At 33.6% G+C, this 16,826-nt stretch overlaps 3 protein-coding genes across 3 annotated transcripts; 2 read left to right on the top strand and 1 right to left on the bottom strand.

Annotated features, from left to right (window-relative positions):
* Nucleotides 1–1,565: 1,565 nt before the first annotated feature.
* LOC140990069 (uncharacterized) lies at nucleotides 1,566–2,570 on the top strand. The gene has a single exon (XM_073459652.1). It carries the CDS (start codon nucleotides 1,566–1,568, stop codon nucleotides 2,568–2,570), a length of 1,005 nt encoding a protein of 334 aa, XP_073315753.1.
* A 669-nt stretch (nucleotides 2,571–3,239) lies between these two features.
* Nucleotides 3,240–4,606, top strand: LOC140989182 (uncharacterized). The gene is made up of 5 exons (XM_073458315.1): nucleotides 3,240–3,484; nucleotides 3,569–3,637; nucleotides 3,724–3,803; nucleotides 3,912–4,114; nucleotides 4,398–4,606. The coding sequence occupies exons 1-5, from the start codon at nucleotides 3,300–3,302 to the stop codon at nucleotides 4,521–4,523; spliced, it is 663 nt and encodes a 220-aa protein (XP_073314416.1). The 5' UTR covers nucleotides 3,240–3,299; the 3' UTR covers nucleotides 4,524–4,606.
* A 9,976-nt stretch (nucleotides 4,607–14,582) lies between these two features.
* Nucleotides 14,583–16,102, bottom strand: LOC140990068 (probable indole-3-pyruvate monooxygenase YUCCA11). The gene is made up of 4 exons (XM_073459651.1): nucleotides 15,497–16,102; nucleotides 15,189–15,422; nucleotides 14,927–15,049; nucleotides 14,583–14,759 (listed from the first exon to the last, which is right to left on the bottom strand). The coding sequence occupies exons 1-4, from the start codon at nucleotides 16,100–16,102 to the stop codon at nucleotides 14,583–14,585; spliced, it is 1,140 nt and encodes a 379-aa protein (XP_073315752.1).
* Between the last annotated feature and the right edge of the window lie 724 nt (nucleotides 16,103–16,826).

Raw genomic sequence — 16,826 nt, 5'->3', positions numbered from 1 at the left:
ATAAGCTACTACTGCTGTGGGTGCTACGGACTTGGATTATGGTAAAATATGAACATTGAAATAATAAATCCAGTAAGAAGGAACATAACAAAAATAAAGAGTGTTTTCTCAGATTTCTAATGTGAAGATAGGCGGGCTGGCAAACCCGATTTTAAGTTTTTTAGCTGCTCTGAAACGAATCTCAAACGATAGATGCAGAGTGGGACGGTAAATTTTTATTCCGTGAAAACAAAACTCTTTTAATTTTAGCAAAGAAATTGGCTAATAATCAATATCAGCAAGCCAGATTCTGACTGGGCTTCGTATTAGCTCAATCATTTATTTTTTTTGGGTTTCAAAGTTACGAGTTATGATAAAGGCAAGAAAAAAGAAGAAGAAGAAAAGTTACAAGTCAAAGTTCAATTTGTTATTAGTTTAAATAAAGCACCCCAATTTCTTGGCATTGGAAACCAATCGATATGGAATTTTAATTTTTTCCAAATAACATATTTTTACGAGTTTTTTTTTGAGTGTGTTCATGTTGACCCACCATCCCTCCTTTTTGGTAAAAGAAAAAAAAAATCAAAGAATCCGTCCTATCTGGGACAATAGAAATAATAATTTTAAGGAAAAAACAAGCTAGCTCGAATAAATAAAATATTTAAAAATGATAAATTTGTGATATCATATGAACTACTCCATTATTCATATGCCCCTCCTTTTTTAATGTAAATATTGCCTCCGCTGCTAACAATGTATTATTTTATTTGTCGGATTATGAGGGCTGAAAATTCAAGGAAATGACACGAAAGATATAGTTTCTATAGGTTTTTTTTTTTTTTTTTTGGTGGTGCTTTTGAGGTAATTTAAAACGCAGAACACTCATAGCGACGATAACATAATGTTTGTATATATCCTCGAAACAACATCATTCCGGTTTAGTCTATGTTACCTGATATTATTTTATACAAAAACGTCAATTGATATTTTGAATGTTAATAAAAATATTGATGCTCTTGTATAAAATCAAACCAAGTGTAACATAGATTGACATGTCATTAACATCTAACCACCGATTTCCATTTAATTTCAAAATGATTTTAACTCAAAACATTTTATTCCAAGTATCTAATTTACCGAACTATCTATTTTATTACATCATACTCCATTTCATTATGTCAGCATAAAATTTTTAAGACGTAAGATATTTCAGTAAATGTAACATAAAAATAAAAATCTAAAATAGATCTGATTTTTTCACATTTATCTTGATTGCAACACATCATTAGTTGAAGGCATAGAATATCATCAATTATTAAAAATTCGAAAAAGAAAGGTTATATATTTTATATCATTATGAATTGATTCTTACATAGTATAATTTTGCCGGCCCATAAACAGAGTAAGCACTTGTTAAATTAGAGCCCAAATTACGTAGAAGCCAGAGTCTATTCCGGATCTCGATACTGATTACCACATGAAACAAATATACAAACCTCTCGTTTATCCCCATTCTATCGCCTCTTCCACACAAAGTTTCGGCCAAAAAAATTACAGAATAATTAGCTACAAATCTGTGAAATAAAATGGATTTAGAACAAGAACAGATGCAATTTCTTGGACTGTGTGGAGTATATTTTGAAGCCTACAAACTTATTTTTAGATACAGAAAAATTTTCAGCCAAATAACTCTCACTTTAATCCTCCCACTTGCCTTCATCTTCTTAGCTCATGAAGAAGTGTCTACTACACTCTATTGGAAGATTCGATTCAATGAATTCCGACTACATCATACTGTAGCTGGCACGCCAAAGTATGACAGGATTTCCGACCTAGTATCATCCGAATGGGCTACATATATCCTCTTGAAGGGTCTTTACTTCACTTTTGTGCTTATTTTCTCCCTCCTTTCCACTTCTGCCGTAGTAGATACCGTCGCTTGTGCGTATACTTCGCGCGAAATAACGTTTAGGAAAGTCATGAGTGTTGTCCCAAAGGTCTGGAAGAGAGTAATGGTCACTTTTCTCTGTACTTTTCTCGCAGTCGTCTGTTACAACATGCTTTTTGCCCTGACCATATTTCTATGGGCTGTCACCTTTGCTTATATACAGGGACTCGGTCAGGCGATTTTATTGCTCATATTGATGATTTATCCAATAGGGTTTGTTTACATGAGTATAATTTGGCAGCTGGCGAGCGTTGTTTCGGTGTTGGAGGATTTGTATGGTTTTAAGGCCATGATCAAGAGTAAAGATTTGATCAAAGGGAAGATGATTGCGGCCACCGTTATTTTCTTCATCCTGAATCTGTCTTTGGGAATAATATACTGGGTTTTCAGAGTTTGTATTGTGTATGGATGGAGAGCTTCCGGGACCATACAGATTATTGGGTATGGGGCTCTATGTTTGTTGCTGTTATTCAAGTTGATTTTGTTTGGTCTGGTTTTGCAAACCATTATTTATTTCGTGTGCAAATCGTATCACCATGAAAATATCGATGAGTCGGCTCTTTCCGATCATTTGGAGGCTTATTTAGGAGATTATGTGCCACTAAAGGCTCAGGACGTTCAACTCGAGGAGTATCACGTGTAAATTGTGATGTTTCCTTGATTGTTCCCAAGAGGAATTTGTGTATCAAAGATGCATATAATTTTATGATGATATATTCATATACCGAAATAAGTTGTAACATGATGTTGAATAATAATATTTCGGTTTTCTTTCTTCTTTCTGTTTTTTTATATAACTTTATTGGTATAATATTTATTATGTACTCTGATTTTTGTATATATTCAAATATTCATATTGAATGAAACCGAAAGCTAGCTAGCTATTTTTCAAATGATCATATCCATAAACTAAATTAATTTTATTGGAACCGACCAATAGTTACGTTTTATTTTTCAACACATCCCACTCGATTTGTCCCAAAAGCTCGAATCAATTGACATATTCGCCAAAATGGACCCAATTATTAAGGTAGAAAACTTTCGGGGAAAAACGTACAAGTTGATATTACAAATCTCAATTCAGCACGTTTGTGTATAACTCATGTAAACAAAATCATACTACAACGATATGGGTTTCTAGAACTAAAAAAGGTTGATTAATTATATCCAAGAAGTCAATGGTAAATAATAATATTGATATATATATCTTGTTCGACACTCAGCGTGTCGGCTATCGAATTAATTCTATACCTAATCTTTATAAATACTCAAGAAAATCAATTTCCATACTTGGATATATAAAATAATTTCATTACCATCTTATCCTTTCCAGAGATATAATATTAATTGAAACGTCATTCTTGAATATATAATGCTGATGACGACAAGTTCATTACTTTCTCAGAGTCTCGTAATCCCTGTCAAATCCTCGTCCAAACCCAAGTCCGGATTGCCGTATTCATCTTCTAGTTTCTCTATCCGGAGAGATGGAACCCTTTTTCTGGGTGAAAAGACCTTGAGTATCAGACGAGTTCGAAAGAATGACAAGGTTCAGAGGTAATCAGCAGTCTTGAATGTATAAATTCTATTGTCCATCATTCTTTGCTAATGTTAAAGATCGTTGCTTAATTCTTTTTTCAGAAATTTTTCTGTACTGTGTGCTATTCAACCAGGAGTTCCGCCGCCTTCCGAGCCTCCATTCCAATTACTGTAAGCTAAATTTACATTGATTTCTCTTCACGAACGTGGGTTTATCGTTTTCAGTTTATCTTGAATATCGATATTTCTTTATCCAGGAACTGGGTTGTGGGAGTAGTTGTAACATTGGTTCTACCATTTTTCACACACAGATGGGGCTCATTTCTCAAAATCAGAAGTACGTTTATAAATTCCCTGATTTCATTTTCATGATCAGTTTATGGTTAATTTTCTATTTTTTTACCACAATATATATTTAAACAATGGACTTGTTTGATGGGTTCAGATGAAGTTGAAACGGTGGTGGAGACGATAGAAGAAATAGCAGAGGTGGTGGAAAAGGTGGCGGACGGAGTGGAGAAAGTTGCGGAGGATATCGCCGATCATCTGCCCGAAGGTGGGACGCTCAGAAAAGCTGTGGATTTTGTTGAAAATGTGGCTGAAACAGTTAGTAAGGACGCTCATTTGGTCGAAGATTTAATTCATAAGGTACATGGACCGATCTTTTACATATTTGTTTCTTTGAAAATTTTAGTCTATATATCCGGCAACATACGACCCTGAATTTCAATCTTAGTCTTTTTCTAACATGTGTAGTGTCGGTTCCAGATAAAAAATGACTAAAACTGCGGAAATTTGGAAATTACAGGACAAATAATGAAATATGATAAAACAAAAATACCATTCAAATAATATTTCCACTGTAAAATTTCCATAATTCAACATAAATTATTTATACTGATTTTATACGCATTAAATAACCATGATGTAGGTACATGAGGCGGAAGAAAAAGTAGAGGAATGTGTTGAATCCTTGGTTGAAGAAGCCCGAGAGCAAGTACATAGAGCCAATGAGAATCATGAACAAGCAAATGAGGATGTGTCGCAGAAAATTTAAAGTTACACACACACACATGCACATTTCATTGTATATTAATTAATTGGATTGGGTATGACAAATTATACCGAGTAAATATTGTAAACACGATAATTCTTTTATTTATATAATTTGTTTATAATTTATCTATTCATTTTCTATATAAATAGATATAAAATTTCGCAACTGTACTTCATTTCATCTGAATTTGTTCGATTTGATCATATACAAATGTAATTAATCAAGAAAATAAACACAAGGAACGTGTCCCAAAAAGGAAATTTTGGCATGTTTTTAAGATGTTACTCAATTGTTTGTCTCAGAAAAAGAAAAAAGATGTTGCTGTTGTTTATGTTTCTTAATCCTTGTACGTTAAAAAAAAAAAAGGATGAAGACGTTAGTTAAAATGTAGGCTTGCTCTAATTATTAATTAATATTAATGGGTGGTGGGTTGAATTTTCTGCGGCGACTAAAGAACTATGCATTTCGCATATTCTCCAACCAAGATTTGGATGAGTTAGATCAAAACAAAACAAAACAAAATAATAATAATAATAATAATAATAATAATAATAATAATAATATATTATCAATTCTGCGCTGCACAGATGATGTCTCCTGTGTCGTATCATTACTGTGATGAAAATTGATTAAAATTGGAAAGAAATGCCAATTAATGAACCAAGATTTTGAATTGACTCACAACACCACAAAAATGGAAAAATAATATGACTAAAAATTTAATTTTCCTAGAAAAGGGCACACGTACGTATTTAATAATTTCATGACAAATTTTTTTTTAACCTCAAATCAATAACCGAACTTTTTTTTATGGATTTAAAAAAAAATTTGATAAAATTCAAGTTTGAAATACTGTACACTAAAATATTTGAATGTGTGCGTATGATATATATTTAGCATACATGGTGTATCCTAATTATTACCCCTGCCCTGTTCTTATATTCAAGGCACTAAACATTAAACATATAATTAAATAAATAATTATGTCCGAGTAATCAGATAATTAATATCATATTTCCAGCTTAACCCATAACTTCGATGCAGATTGAGATGAATATATTAGCATACTACTCAAATAAAATTACATTTATTATATGTATCTTTTTTCTATTATACCAAACAAAAAGTCAATTTGAAATTTTAAAATGATCGTAAAGTAAACGGAATCTTTCAAATTTCAATAATGGGTTCTTGTTTTGCTTTTCTTCCCTCCTTGTTCAAAATTATTATTTATTATGCCCGTCTACAAGCCATCAGCACGTTTATTAAAAAACCCTCATTGTTTTTGGTCCTTTCACGATCCCCAGATCCGCACTAAAAGTTCGAATTTAAATATTTATATAAAATTATTATTATGATCTAGACCCACAAAACAAAACTAAATGTTGGGAACTGAAATACTGAACATGAGTTTCGCTCCCATTTCTTGAGAAACAATAAAAACCAATTTCTGAACATGAAATTTGATAATGCAGGAGTTTGATTCTTGGAATAGCGCCAACTGAAACATCCACATCATGAGTAATATATATTCCTTATATTCTTTCTTTCAAACAATTTCTTGGATTGAAATAGAAACGGAAATTATTAAAGAAATAAATATTTCTCTTCTTCAAAACGTGTACAGGAGGTTGATGACGCTGTGGAAATAGTAGAAGAGATAGCAGAAGTGGTAGATAAGGTGGCTGAGGTTGTCGATGAAGCGGACCGTGGAAAACTAAAGAAAGTGGTGAAAATTGTGGAGGAAGTGGCTGAGAAAACAGGTAAAGATGGTCATAGACGCTATTAAAAAGGTAATCAATTCAAATCATCTACTTGCATGCCAAGTGCGTGTATTTTTAGCATATCAAGTGGAATATTGAATTGTCTCAATATGAACTTTGAATATTTCATATGATATGAACGTTTTTTTTCCCAAATGAATATGTTTCGAGGATAAACAAAAATTAAATAAAAAAAGAGAATACGTGACGATGTGATTAATCATGTATGTATTTTCAATCATCTGCGTAATTTTAATGGGGTTAGGTAATTAAATATTATTAGTTACGACTATATGCATGTTAGTAATCTGACCGTCAAATTATAAAATAGCTTAGCCAGCAAGATTGGTTAAGTAGTTAGTCGGTGCCTAATTAAAATTATTAGTTTAGAAAGACTTAAACTGCAGATGATTAGGTAGTCACGCATGTATCATTTCTCATTGGAATACATACATCATCACTAGTCAATCGAGTGATTGTTTTTATTACTACTATCCTCGTACAAACCTAAAAGTGTGGATAACGCATATTTTGTCAGCGTTACGAAAATGTTAATGCTAACTATTAATAATATATTAATGCATGCATTCCATGTATTGCTCGTCACTGTTTTTGTTGTGTTGTCGTGGAGTGTTTGAAGAAGTTTAAGTATAACACCGAGTCAAAGTGTTGTGTGAGATTTGTTTGTTGAACAAGATTTCGGCTTCATAGAGTTTGCATCCATAGTTGTTTGATTATATCTGATTATCGAATTTTGGATGCACTTTGATCCCATGTTGTATTAAGAAAGTTAGCTTTTCGTATGTTCACTATTATTGTTTTTGAGTAAACTAAAAATATTTTCTAGTGAATCTTTTGTTATATCATTGTAATCGTGTATAATTCTTTGTGTCTTGATTTATTTACGTTAATTTTGTGTTTTGAATTATTCCGTTGTATCTTGTGTTAGATGTTACAATACCACACACAACATTTACTTTTGAAACACATAATCCCTTCATTACACAATACTTTTATTTGAAACGACCACCTTTCAACTATAAACTCTTGCAAATTAAGTGAGGCCGTGGATTTAGTAAAGAAATATGCTTTTATAATTCTTACATGTGAATAGAAAATTTTAATATTTTTTTTTGAGGAAAACTTGCAAATTTATTAAGAGAGGACAAAGTCTGGATTTACAAGTTTTACTAACCAATAAGGAAAACTCTCATTCTTCCAAACAAAAGGATCGGGAGAAAAAATAGCAAAGGAAGCTAGAGCATGTGCAATCGTATTGGCAGATCGCCTAACATGAAAGAGATGTCGAATGCCATTTTGCTCAAGAAATCGTCTAATATCCTCCGCACAAGATCCAACATAACTCAGATCTTCCTCTGGACACATGACTGCTTGCACTGCTAGAAGAGAATCCGAGTTAATGTGATTAATGAGAATATTATGCTCTTGCACCACCCTTATCCCAGCAGCAATCGCTCCGAGTTCGGCGAGGGCCACCGACTGAGGCTTAAAAATCGTCATACCAAACGCTAATATCATCCTGCCTTCGTGATCTCTTACCACCCCGCCAATCGCAAATTGATTAGATGTTTCCTTATACGCTGCGTCCACATCAAGACAAAGCTGATTGAAAGGAGGGGCTATCCAAGAGCAAGGTGAAGGGGGTGTAGTAGGCGGACATGTGGTTTTCAAATGTGAGCTTTGAGCAGACTGGAATTCATGCAGTGAAGCCTCACTCCAATCAACATTAAGAACCTTCATAGTGCTTTTCTGCTTGTGTACAATCTTGAGTCTCTCGCTCCAAACAGCATAAGTACGCATAGCAAACAATTCAAATTCCAGTTTACCGNCAAAGCTGATTGAAAGGAGGGGCTATCCAAGAGCAAGGTGAAGGGGGTGTAGTAGGCGGACATGTGGTTTTCAAATGTGAGCTTTGAGCAGACTGGAATTCATGCAGTGAAGCCTCACTCCAATCAACATTAAGAACCTTCATAGTGCTTTTCTGCTTGTGTACAATCTTGAGTCTCTCGCTCCAAACAGCATAAGTACGCATAGCAAACAATTCAAATTCCAGTTTACCGAGTTTCTCCTTCATCCCAATGAAAATATCAAACACATCCAAAAACCGAACTCCTTTCAAAAATAGCCAAAACCCAGAATATTTCCAGCATGGTTTAATAATAGGGCATGCAAACAATGCATGGCTTGTTGTATCTAGGCCATAATTACAAAGAGGGCAAACTCCAGAGGTCGGCACATGATGAGCACTCAGGTTTACAGATGTTGGGATTATATCATTCAACGCACGCCACAAGAAAATACGTACCTTTGGAGGGAGGGAAAGAGCCCATAGGAATTTCCAATCAAAGGTGTACTTGTCGGAAAAAAAATTGGTTTTTAGCACTGGAAAAAGGGAAAACAACATTTTTTGTCCTTTTAACTTACACATTTTTCATATTTGTCATGTTATTGTTCAATTCACATTTTTAGACCAATTTTTTTTTTCAATTTTACTAATTTTTCATCGGAATACTGACGTAACATCGTATATAAAAGCAGTGCCCAAAGCCACAACAGCAATATCTAGTGTCATGTCAGTATTTCGAATAAAAAAGACCAAAAGAGGAAAAAAAGTGCAAGTTAAAAGACTAAAATTAATGTGGGGGCCCGTGCTCCTGATTAGCGTATAATGACCAAACAAACAGGATTTGTTAATGTAAACAGCGAAAGCGATTAAAAATTTTCCTTTTGGGCCAATAGAAATTTCGGCATGACCTACCCGTAAGTAGGACGTCCCAAAAATTTCCAAACAACACAAACAACATTTATATACTCGAAATAAAGTCATAACATCAATTTCACAAACCTACAGCCGCAATGGCCAGGACTAACATATGCATAACCGGCAAGGCTCGATTACACAACAACAATCTAAAACATCGTAAAAGTATCACTACAACTACACAGGGCATCCCCTGACAAATGTCGATAATGTAATACATACATATATCTACATATATAGCTGGGAACTCTCAACAACAATTCAACTATTGGGCACCGCTACCTGACGCTCCACCAGACGCGTCAAATCCTCCTGGATAATCTGTTATGACATCAAAAACAACCACAGTATAAACAGAAAAGAGGGGTCAGGCCCCAGTACGATGAACCAGCAAAATTATGACAATTATAACTGACGTGAAATAATATCAAGTAAAATGCAATGAAATGCAATGCGTGTCGGTAACAACGAAATAACGGATATCAAAACGGAGTCCAAATGAAACGCATAAGCAACAGGAACAGTGGCATTCCGTGCCAGGAATGTAGCAACGTAATATCATGTCGCTGCTCATCCATGCACGTAGCATCGAGAGTTCGGTAGCGACCCGGTCAGTCCTCGAGCAGTCATTAGGAGTGTGCTAATCCTATCACTCATTCCATCGATAAGATGTCAGGAGTGATCTAATCCTATCACTCGTTCCATAGATGACGCAACATCATAACAGATCAATAATGATAGCAATCAACGTATTCAAGGCTCGAAATGCTATGCACTTAGTATCAACTCAAATAAATGCATGAATGCAATCACGTATTCACATAAGCACATAAAGCACGCCACAACTCATTACAAATACTTAACGTCATTCCACATCACTATAGACGTCATAATAAAACAGTTCATGCGTACCTCAACTTATACCTAATTTACCACCGAAATATCTTATGGATTTCTCGCAGAATCTAATCCTGTGGCAAATAATACATTTCATATCAAGTTCCATTTATTTTCTATTCTTTGCCAATTTAGCCTAAAATTCTAAAAATTCATAATTTAGGCTTTAGAATTTCTAAAATTAATATACGACAATTCTATAGCATCTAAACACCTAATTATTGAACACTAAAATTCGAAAACCCAATTATAAATTTCTGAATTTTCGAAATTATGCCCCATTAAATTCTGAAATTTTGTTAATACCTCCAATTAGCTTCGATCCGATATAACACCTACAATCAATAATACAATATATATCAATTGTTGGAACTCAAATGAATTAATATCCTCAAAATTCGAAACCCTAAAGTCTGAACTTTTACCTCTGAAATTTCGAAAATTGTTCAAAGTTTTGAATTCAAGCTTCAAACACCCTAAATTAAGATTTCCTCTTGATTTTCCGACGAAAACTAGGCGGCGGACTCCGACGGGTTTCTGAACGTCGCGAGTTTTCCTAGCAAAAGTGGTATCAATGGATAGCCCTTGTCGAGAGGATTCCGAAACTATGCTTACTTTAATTTTTGGATGATTGAAACGGCCACAATCGATGGAAGAAGTTTCGAAATTGAAAAAGAAAAATAATGCAGCTTTCGGGAACAGAAGGATACGGATAAAGGAGATGGAATTGTTGTTATTATTATTTTATTTTAACTTAATGAATTTGGGCTGGGCTTTGGAACATGGGTTGGGCTCTCACAATTAATATTTGGTCGATAATATGACCAAAAGTAAAAAAAAAATATGTAAATTATAACACTAAAAATGTTGTTATCTCCTATAAAGTATAAATCAAACATCTTAAGATCCATGTTACAAAATTAAAGTGGAAATTGTAGAGTTTAATATATATATGTTAATATTATATGTTATCATCATGTATGCATATTGGAGTAATATATATACTTCGTTAATAACACTTACAGGACTTCTAGCAACAATAGAAGCGTGAGCACCCCAATTCCATAAATCAAATGCGATTTCCATACCGGAGTTCCCACTTCCCACGACCAATACATCTCTATTCTCATATTTCTTCTCGTTTCTATAATCACTAGAATGCATCACATCCCCAGAAAACGAATCCAAACCCGGAATCTGAGGCACTAAACCCTCACCATTCTCACCCGAGGCGACAACAAGAAAAGCCGCAACATATTCCTCAGTCCTGTCCAAAAGCGTGTTTTTAGCAGTAACGGTCCAGTTCCGGCCGAAAGAAGCAGACTCCACTTCACGATGGTACAATGGAGCCACATTGTAATGACCGATATAGTCATCAAGGTACTGGATGAAACCCTGTTTGGTCACGAATGTGGGTGCACCTGGAGGGAAGGGCATGTTTGGGAGTTCACAGAACTCCTTGGCTAAGTGAAGCTTCAGCCTGTCGTAAGACCTTTTCTTCCACAGAGAAGCGCAGCAGTCTTCTTTTTCTAAGACAATATTTGGTATGTTTTTGAGGTTTAGGCATGCAGAGGTTGCCAATCCTGCTGGACCTGCGCCTACGATCAATACTACGGTCTCTTGCTTCATATTTTGTGTTTCTTGATTCTTCATTGCTTTACGCATGCGGTCCTATATATATAAAAAAACAAAATATAATTGGATCGCCGCGCATAACATTTTACACGGTTAGAAGATGATTTTTTCGTTATATTTTAACTTCTAGCAGTTTTATTAAGGAACAAAGCATGAAGTATTCCGTTTGTTAATGTTTAGCCCATCTTCGTCCTCGGCGTTATCTGCACGTTAAAATTTAACGGAAATCTGATATGTACATGTCCCGTGGCCTTTCCCCCCTAAAATCAGCCATACTGGTGACACAAAACCTAATATTCTGTGGCCCCTCTTCTGAAATCTAAACTCTCCGTTAGGATTTAAGCATTACCATGATAGATGCTCATGAAGTCCGAAGAATTATGGCTATGTCTAGCCATAAGCCTCAAAGCTCTACCGCTTTGATTTTAAAGCTGTCTAAATAATTTGGCAGTCTAAAACCTGCTAAATGATTGGGGAAAAAAAACTGTTATATTGTACGCACTAAAAGCAAAATCCATTTCACAAAAAAAACCCTATAAACCAACAAACTAAGAAAGAATTTAACGAGATGAAATTCTGGGACTTGAAATGATTGAAATGATCATTGAATTTTCTGCAGCATATGTGAGCAATTTTAGTAATTGGAATTAATTAAGTTGAAACTTTACTGTCGGAATTAATAGCGTATGCTTACGGGAAAATAAATTGCAGGCTTGCACCATAGATATTCAAAACAATTTCAACCATCGACACAGAGGAAATCAGAGAAGAAACCGATTATATTGGGTCAGCGAAGAATCTTGGAGAGGATTTGGGGTGAAAGCAATTGTCAACGTAGGGCTTCAAATTCATGCATGCATGGGTTAATTTCCGATAAAATTTGAAGATGGGATAAATATTTAAAGCAGAGTGACTACTATGACAAATGAAAAAAGAGGGTCTAAATCGGGAATATGACCAAAAGATAATAATAATATTAGACATTAAATCTTTTTTTATGAAACTAATTCATCTTTTAAATCAGATGATTTTGTCCTAATTTATCTCTAGAAGTTCTTTCTCCATTAATGATTTAAATAGTTTTAGAATTCACAAAAAATTATCGAGATATTATTTGAATTACACAAAAAATAATGAAAAAAATTATGTAATATATGCTGTTTTGAGTGAAATTTTTACTTTTTATGTCATTGTTGCACAATATAATAGACATGTACTATTTGAAATACCTTCTAAAAAGCAATAACTATTTCAAATAGAAATACTTTTAGATAAAAAAAAAAAAAAAAAAAACTTTGCATCATCAATCCGAAAGTAAAAGCTTGAACCAAAAATATTGTTATGATTTTCTTAATCATTTGACTGATTGCAAATTTGAAGTATTTGATTAAATTATTACTTTCCATGTACAATATTATTTTATTAAATTATTACTTTCCATCTATAAAAGCATTAATTAATATAACAATGATCAAGAGGCAAAAGAAAAACAATTATGCTGTGAATTTATTCTTATTTACTAATGTTTACCACCGATAACTGATTGCATATATATTTATCATTAGAACCGTAAAATTAAATTGATTTTAATTATCGTTGGAGTGGTTTATTTTTTAAAAAAAATTAATTTATGTCCAAGTGATCCTACTTCCTAGCTAATGGCGACTCCATCAAAATGTAAACGAATTGATTTCATATTGGATAAAAATTATCAAAACTTGTTTATTAGATAAGCTTAATCGAGGATGCATGAACTTGAGAATTTTTTTTTGGGAGAAGAATGAACTTGAGAATTATGTTTAGTGATATTAATGAAAAAATCAAGGGATTGCACTGAATTTTGGTATCGATAAAAAAAGGTAAATTTTACGTTACGAAATATATTATTTACACTTTTTTAAATTAAAAAGAGATAAATGCTATGGCCAATCCTAGTGAAATATTAATTATTGTTTGCCTATGGGCTATGGTTTCCGGGCATATTAGAATGAATGACTAAAAAAAAGCTTCTCATGAATAAAAACTAATGTTCTGAAAAATGTTAAGTGTGTCAAAGCCTGTGAGTGAAACTTCAAATTTTTTAAGTTTAATCGAGATTAATACGAGTTCAAGCATAAAAAAAATGTTTTAGATTTAAATTATATTAAATAAATTAATGGAATAAATAATGCATGAATATAATAAATTTAAATGCAACACATTAATTTTTGTCAGATTCTCATTCACTCTATGATATCACTCATCTCTCATATCACTAAACACAAACTCAATTTAATCTGACTACTTTAAAACATTAGCATTAATATGTCTGATAGATTATAGAGTGATAATATCTATCGCATATTGCATCATCGCTACAGTTAACTATCAAATAGTATACAAATATTGCTAATAAAATTTATAATTCACGTTTCTCTTCTTCTTGCTCATGCATCAATCTAACTTTTTAAAAAAGTCGCACTTAATCATTATTAATTGCTAGCATTACTCACTAATAAATCGTTAATTTGTATCCATGGTCTTATTATCATCAATTTTATTTATATATATATATATATATAAAAGTCGCACTTAAACGTATTTGACTACACTTAATATGATCAACCTATATATGTTTGACCATTTTTTGGCAAAGTGAAGCATTCTAGGGAAAAGCTTCAAACTTAAGCGATGTTTAATCAAGCTTTATAGAACTATGCTAAAAACCGTATATACTTTATTATTTTTCCGTAAACCAAAAAAAAAAAAAAACTAATAATATTAAAACCGCGACCATGCCCGTTTCCGTCACCGTTGTTATTTATGTGCTGGTTTCAACTAAACGAAATGAATGTCAATATTAGATAGGTTCAATATATTTATTTTATCGAAATCAATTTCGGAATAACGATAATTAAGTTAATCTGTAAACTTAACTCGCCTTAGTCACTTATTCAACCCCTTTTATTTGTGTACATATCTGCATACACATTCGCACGACAGTCAATTTTCATAACTCAAAAGCGCATTTATATCATGCGCTATTGCTCTGGCGTCGTTGGATATACCGAACAAACCGCTGCTTGAAAACCCAGCGCAGTAAAGGCCGTTTTTACCTTTCCAATGATGTGGGGCACGCATTTTGGGCATTCCATTTGCTCTGAAAAGTGCCTCATCATCCTGTACATACATGGCAACAATAACGACCATATTAATAACGTCCAAAAGTTCTTGAAATCTAATACATAAATTTTTGTTTTAGAAAATCTATATTTTACCCTTACGATGCAAAACATCAACCCCCCCAACGAATGTATGAATACATAGACTAGCATAGAATCAAGTACCTTGAGCCATTTGGCGACGGTGCTCTTGTAGCCGGTGGCAAAAACCACGGAGTCGAATGTTTTAGTACTTCCATCTATGAAGTCCACATGATTTCCATCGATGCTTTTGATGGACGAGAATACCTACCAAGTTGTCACGTAAAACGAAAACTTCACGTGGAACTTACCACTGAATGATGCGGTCCTTCAGTTGAAATATATTAAAAGAAGATAAATTTTTCTCCAAAATACATGTCGTGGCAAATATTTGTGCTATTTTTACCTTTATTTCTCGACTTCGAATTTTGTTGATAGTCCCAACGTCAATTACAGGAGACCTACCCGTTGCCAATTTCAGATAAAAGGGTCCCTTGTCTGGCCTTTGAATCCCATAATCAGAAAGATTGCCATACTTCAATTTGCTTAACATTTGTACAACGTTGTCCACTATATTTAAAGGCACGTACTTCAATAGAACCATCCCGACTTGTACCATCCTCTTTGTAAGAATGTGCACCTGCGAAAACAAAAATCGTATATATTGTAGAGTTTAATATATGTTAANTATATACTAATTGCTATTACACTTACAGGACTTCTAGCAACAATAGAAGCGTGAGCACCGCAATTCCATAAATCAAATGCGATTTCCATACCAGAGTTCCCACTTCCCACGACCAACACATCCCTATTCTCATATTTCTTACCATTTTTATAATCACTGGAATGCAACACATCCCCGGAAAATGAATCCAAACCCGGAATCTGAGGCACAAAACCCTGACTGTTCTCACCCGAAGCGACAACAAGAAACTCCGCAACATATTCCTCAGTCCTGTCCAAAAGCGTGTTTTTAGCCACAACGGTCCACTTCCCGTCGAAAGAAGCTAACTCCACTTCACGATGGTAAAATGGTGCCACATTGTAATGACTTACATAGTCATCCAAGTACCGGATGAAACTGTGTTTGGGCACGAATGTGGGTGCACTGGGAGGGAAGGGCATACTTGGGAGTTCACAGAACTCCTTGGCTAAGTGAAGCTTCAGCCTGTCGTAAGCCGCTTTCTTCCACAGAGAACCGCAGCAGTCTTCTTTTTCTAAGACGATGTTTGGTATGTTTTTTAGGTTTAAGCATGCAGAGGTTGCCAATCCTGCAGGACCTGCGCCTACGATCAATACTACGGTTTCTTGCTTCATTTTTTGTGTTTCTTGATTGCTTTATCCCACCCTTGTTACGCTATTTATATAAAACAAAATACATTTGGATAACTTTTTACATGGTTAGAAGATGACTTTTTTGTTGTATTTCAATTTTCGTTTTGACCAAACAATGATTATGGAAGAAAGTAGTCCTCTTATTGATCCCTCCATTTGTCATTTTTCGTCGATTAAACTTTTCATATTTTTAAAATTTATTTTTAAATTTGTTTCTCCACAACTTGTAAACATAAAATCGCTTTTATTCTTGGTTTTATTAAAAATAATAATCGCTTTTATTACATTACAAATTAAATTATTACTTTCCAAGTTTTCATATACAATATTATCTTGATTAAATTATTACCTTCCATATACAGTATTATCTTATTAAATTATTACTTTCCATATACAAAATTATTTGATTAAGTCCACCAGATCTATATTCACCAAATATATATTTTTGACAAAAAAATAGGGCAAACTGTTAAAAACTATACATCTTCAAACATAACTTTCTTCTCACTCCTTATTCCCAAAAATGTTTATTTGAGTTCCCTAATCTTTTAAATTTTCCAAAAATATCATCAATCTGTATAATTATGGTACGTGACATTGTTATACGTCTATTCTTAAAAGAATATAGCCCAAAGACATGCAAGTACACAAGATTTTCAGCCTATATATTATGTTTCAGATTATTGATTTTTTTTTTAAATGGCTC

Source organism: Primulina huaijiensis, chromosome 12 (genome assembly GCF_012295235.1).
Source record: "Primulina huaijiensis isolate GDHJ02 chromosome 12, ASM1229523v2, whole genome shotgun sequence".
Classification (NCBI taxonomy): domain Eukaryota; kingdom Viridiplantae; phylum Streptophyta; class Magnoliopsida; order Lamiales; family Gesneriaceae; genus Primulina; species Primulina huaijiensis.
Note: the sequence above shows the minus strand (reverse complement) of the source record. Positions and strands in the feature narration are given on the sequence as shown.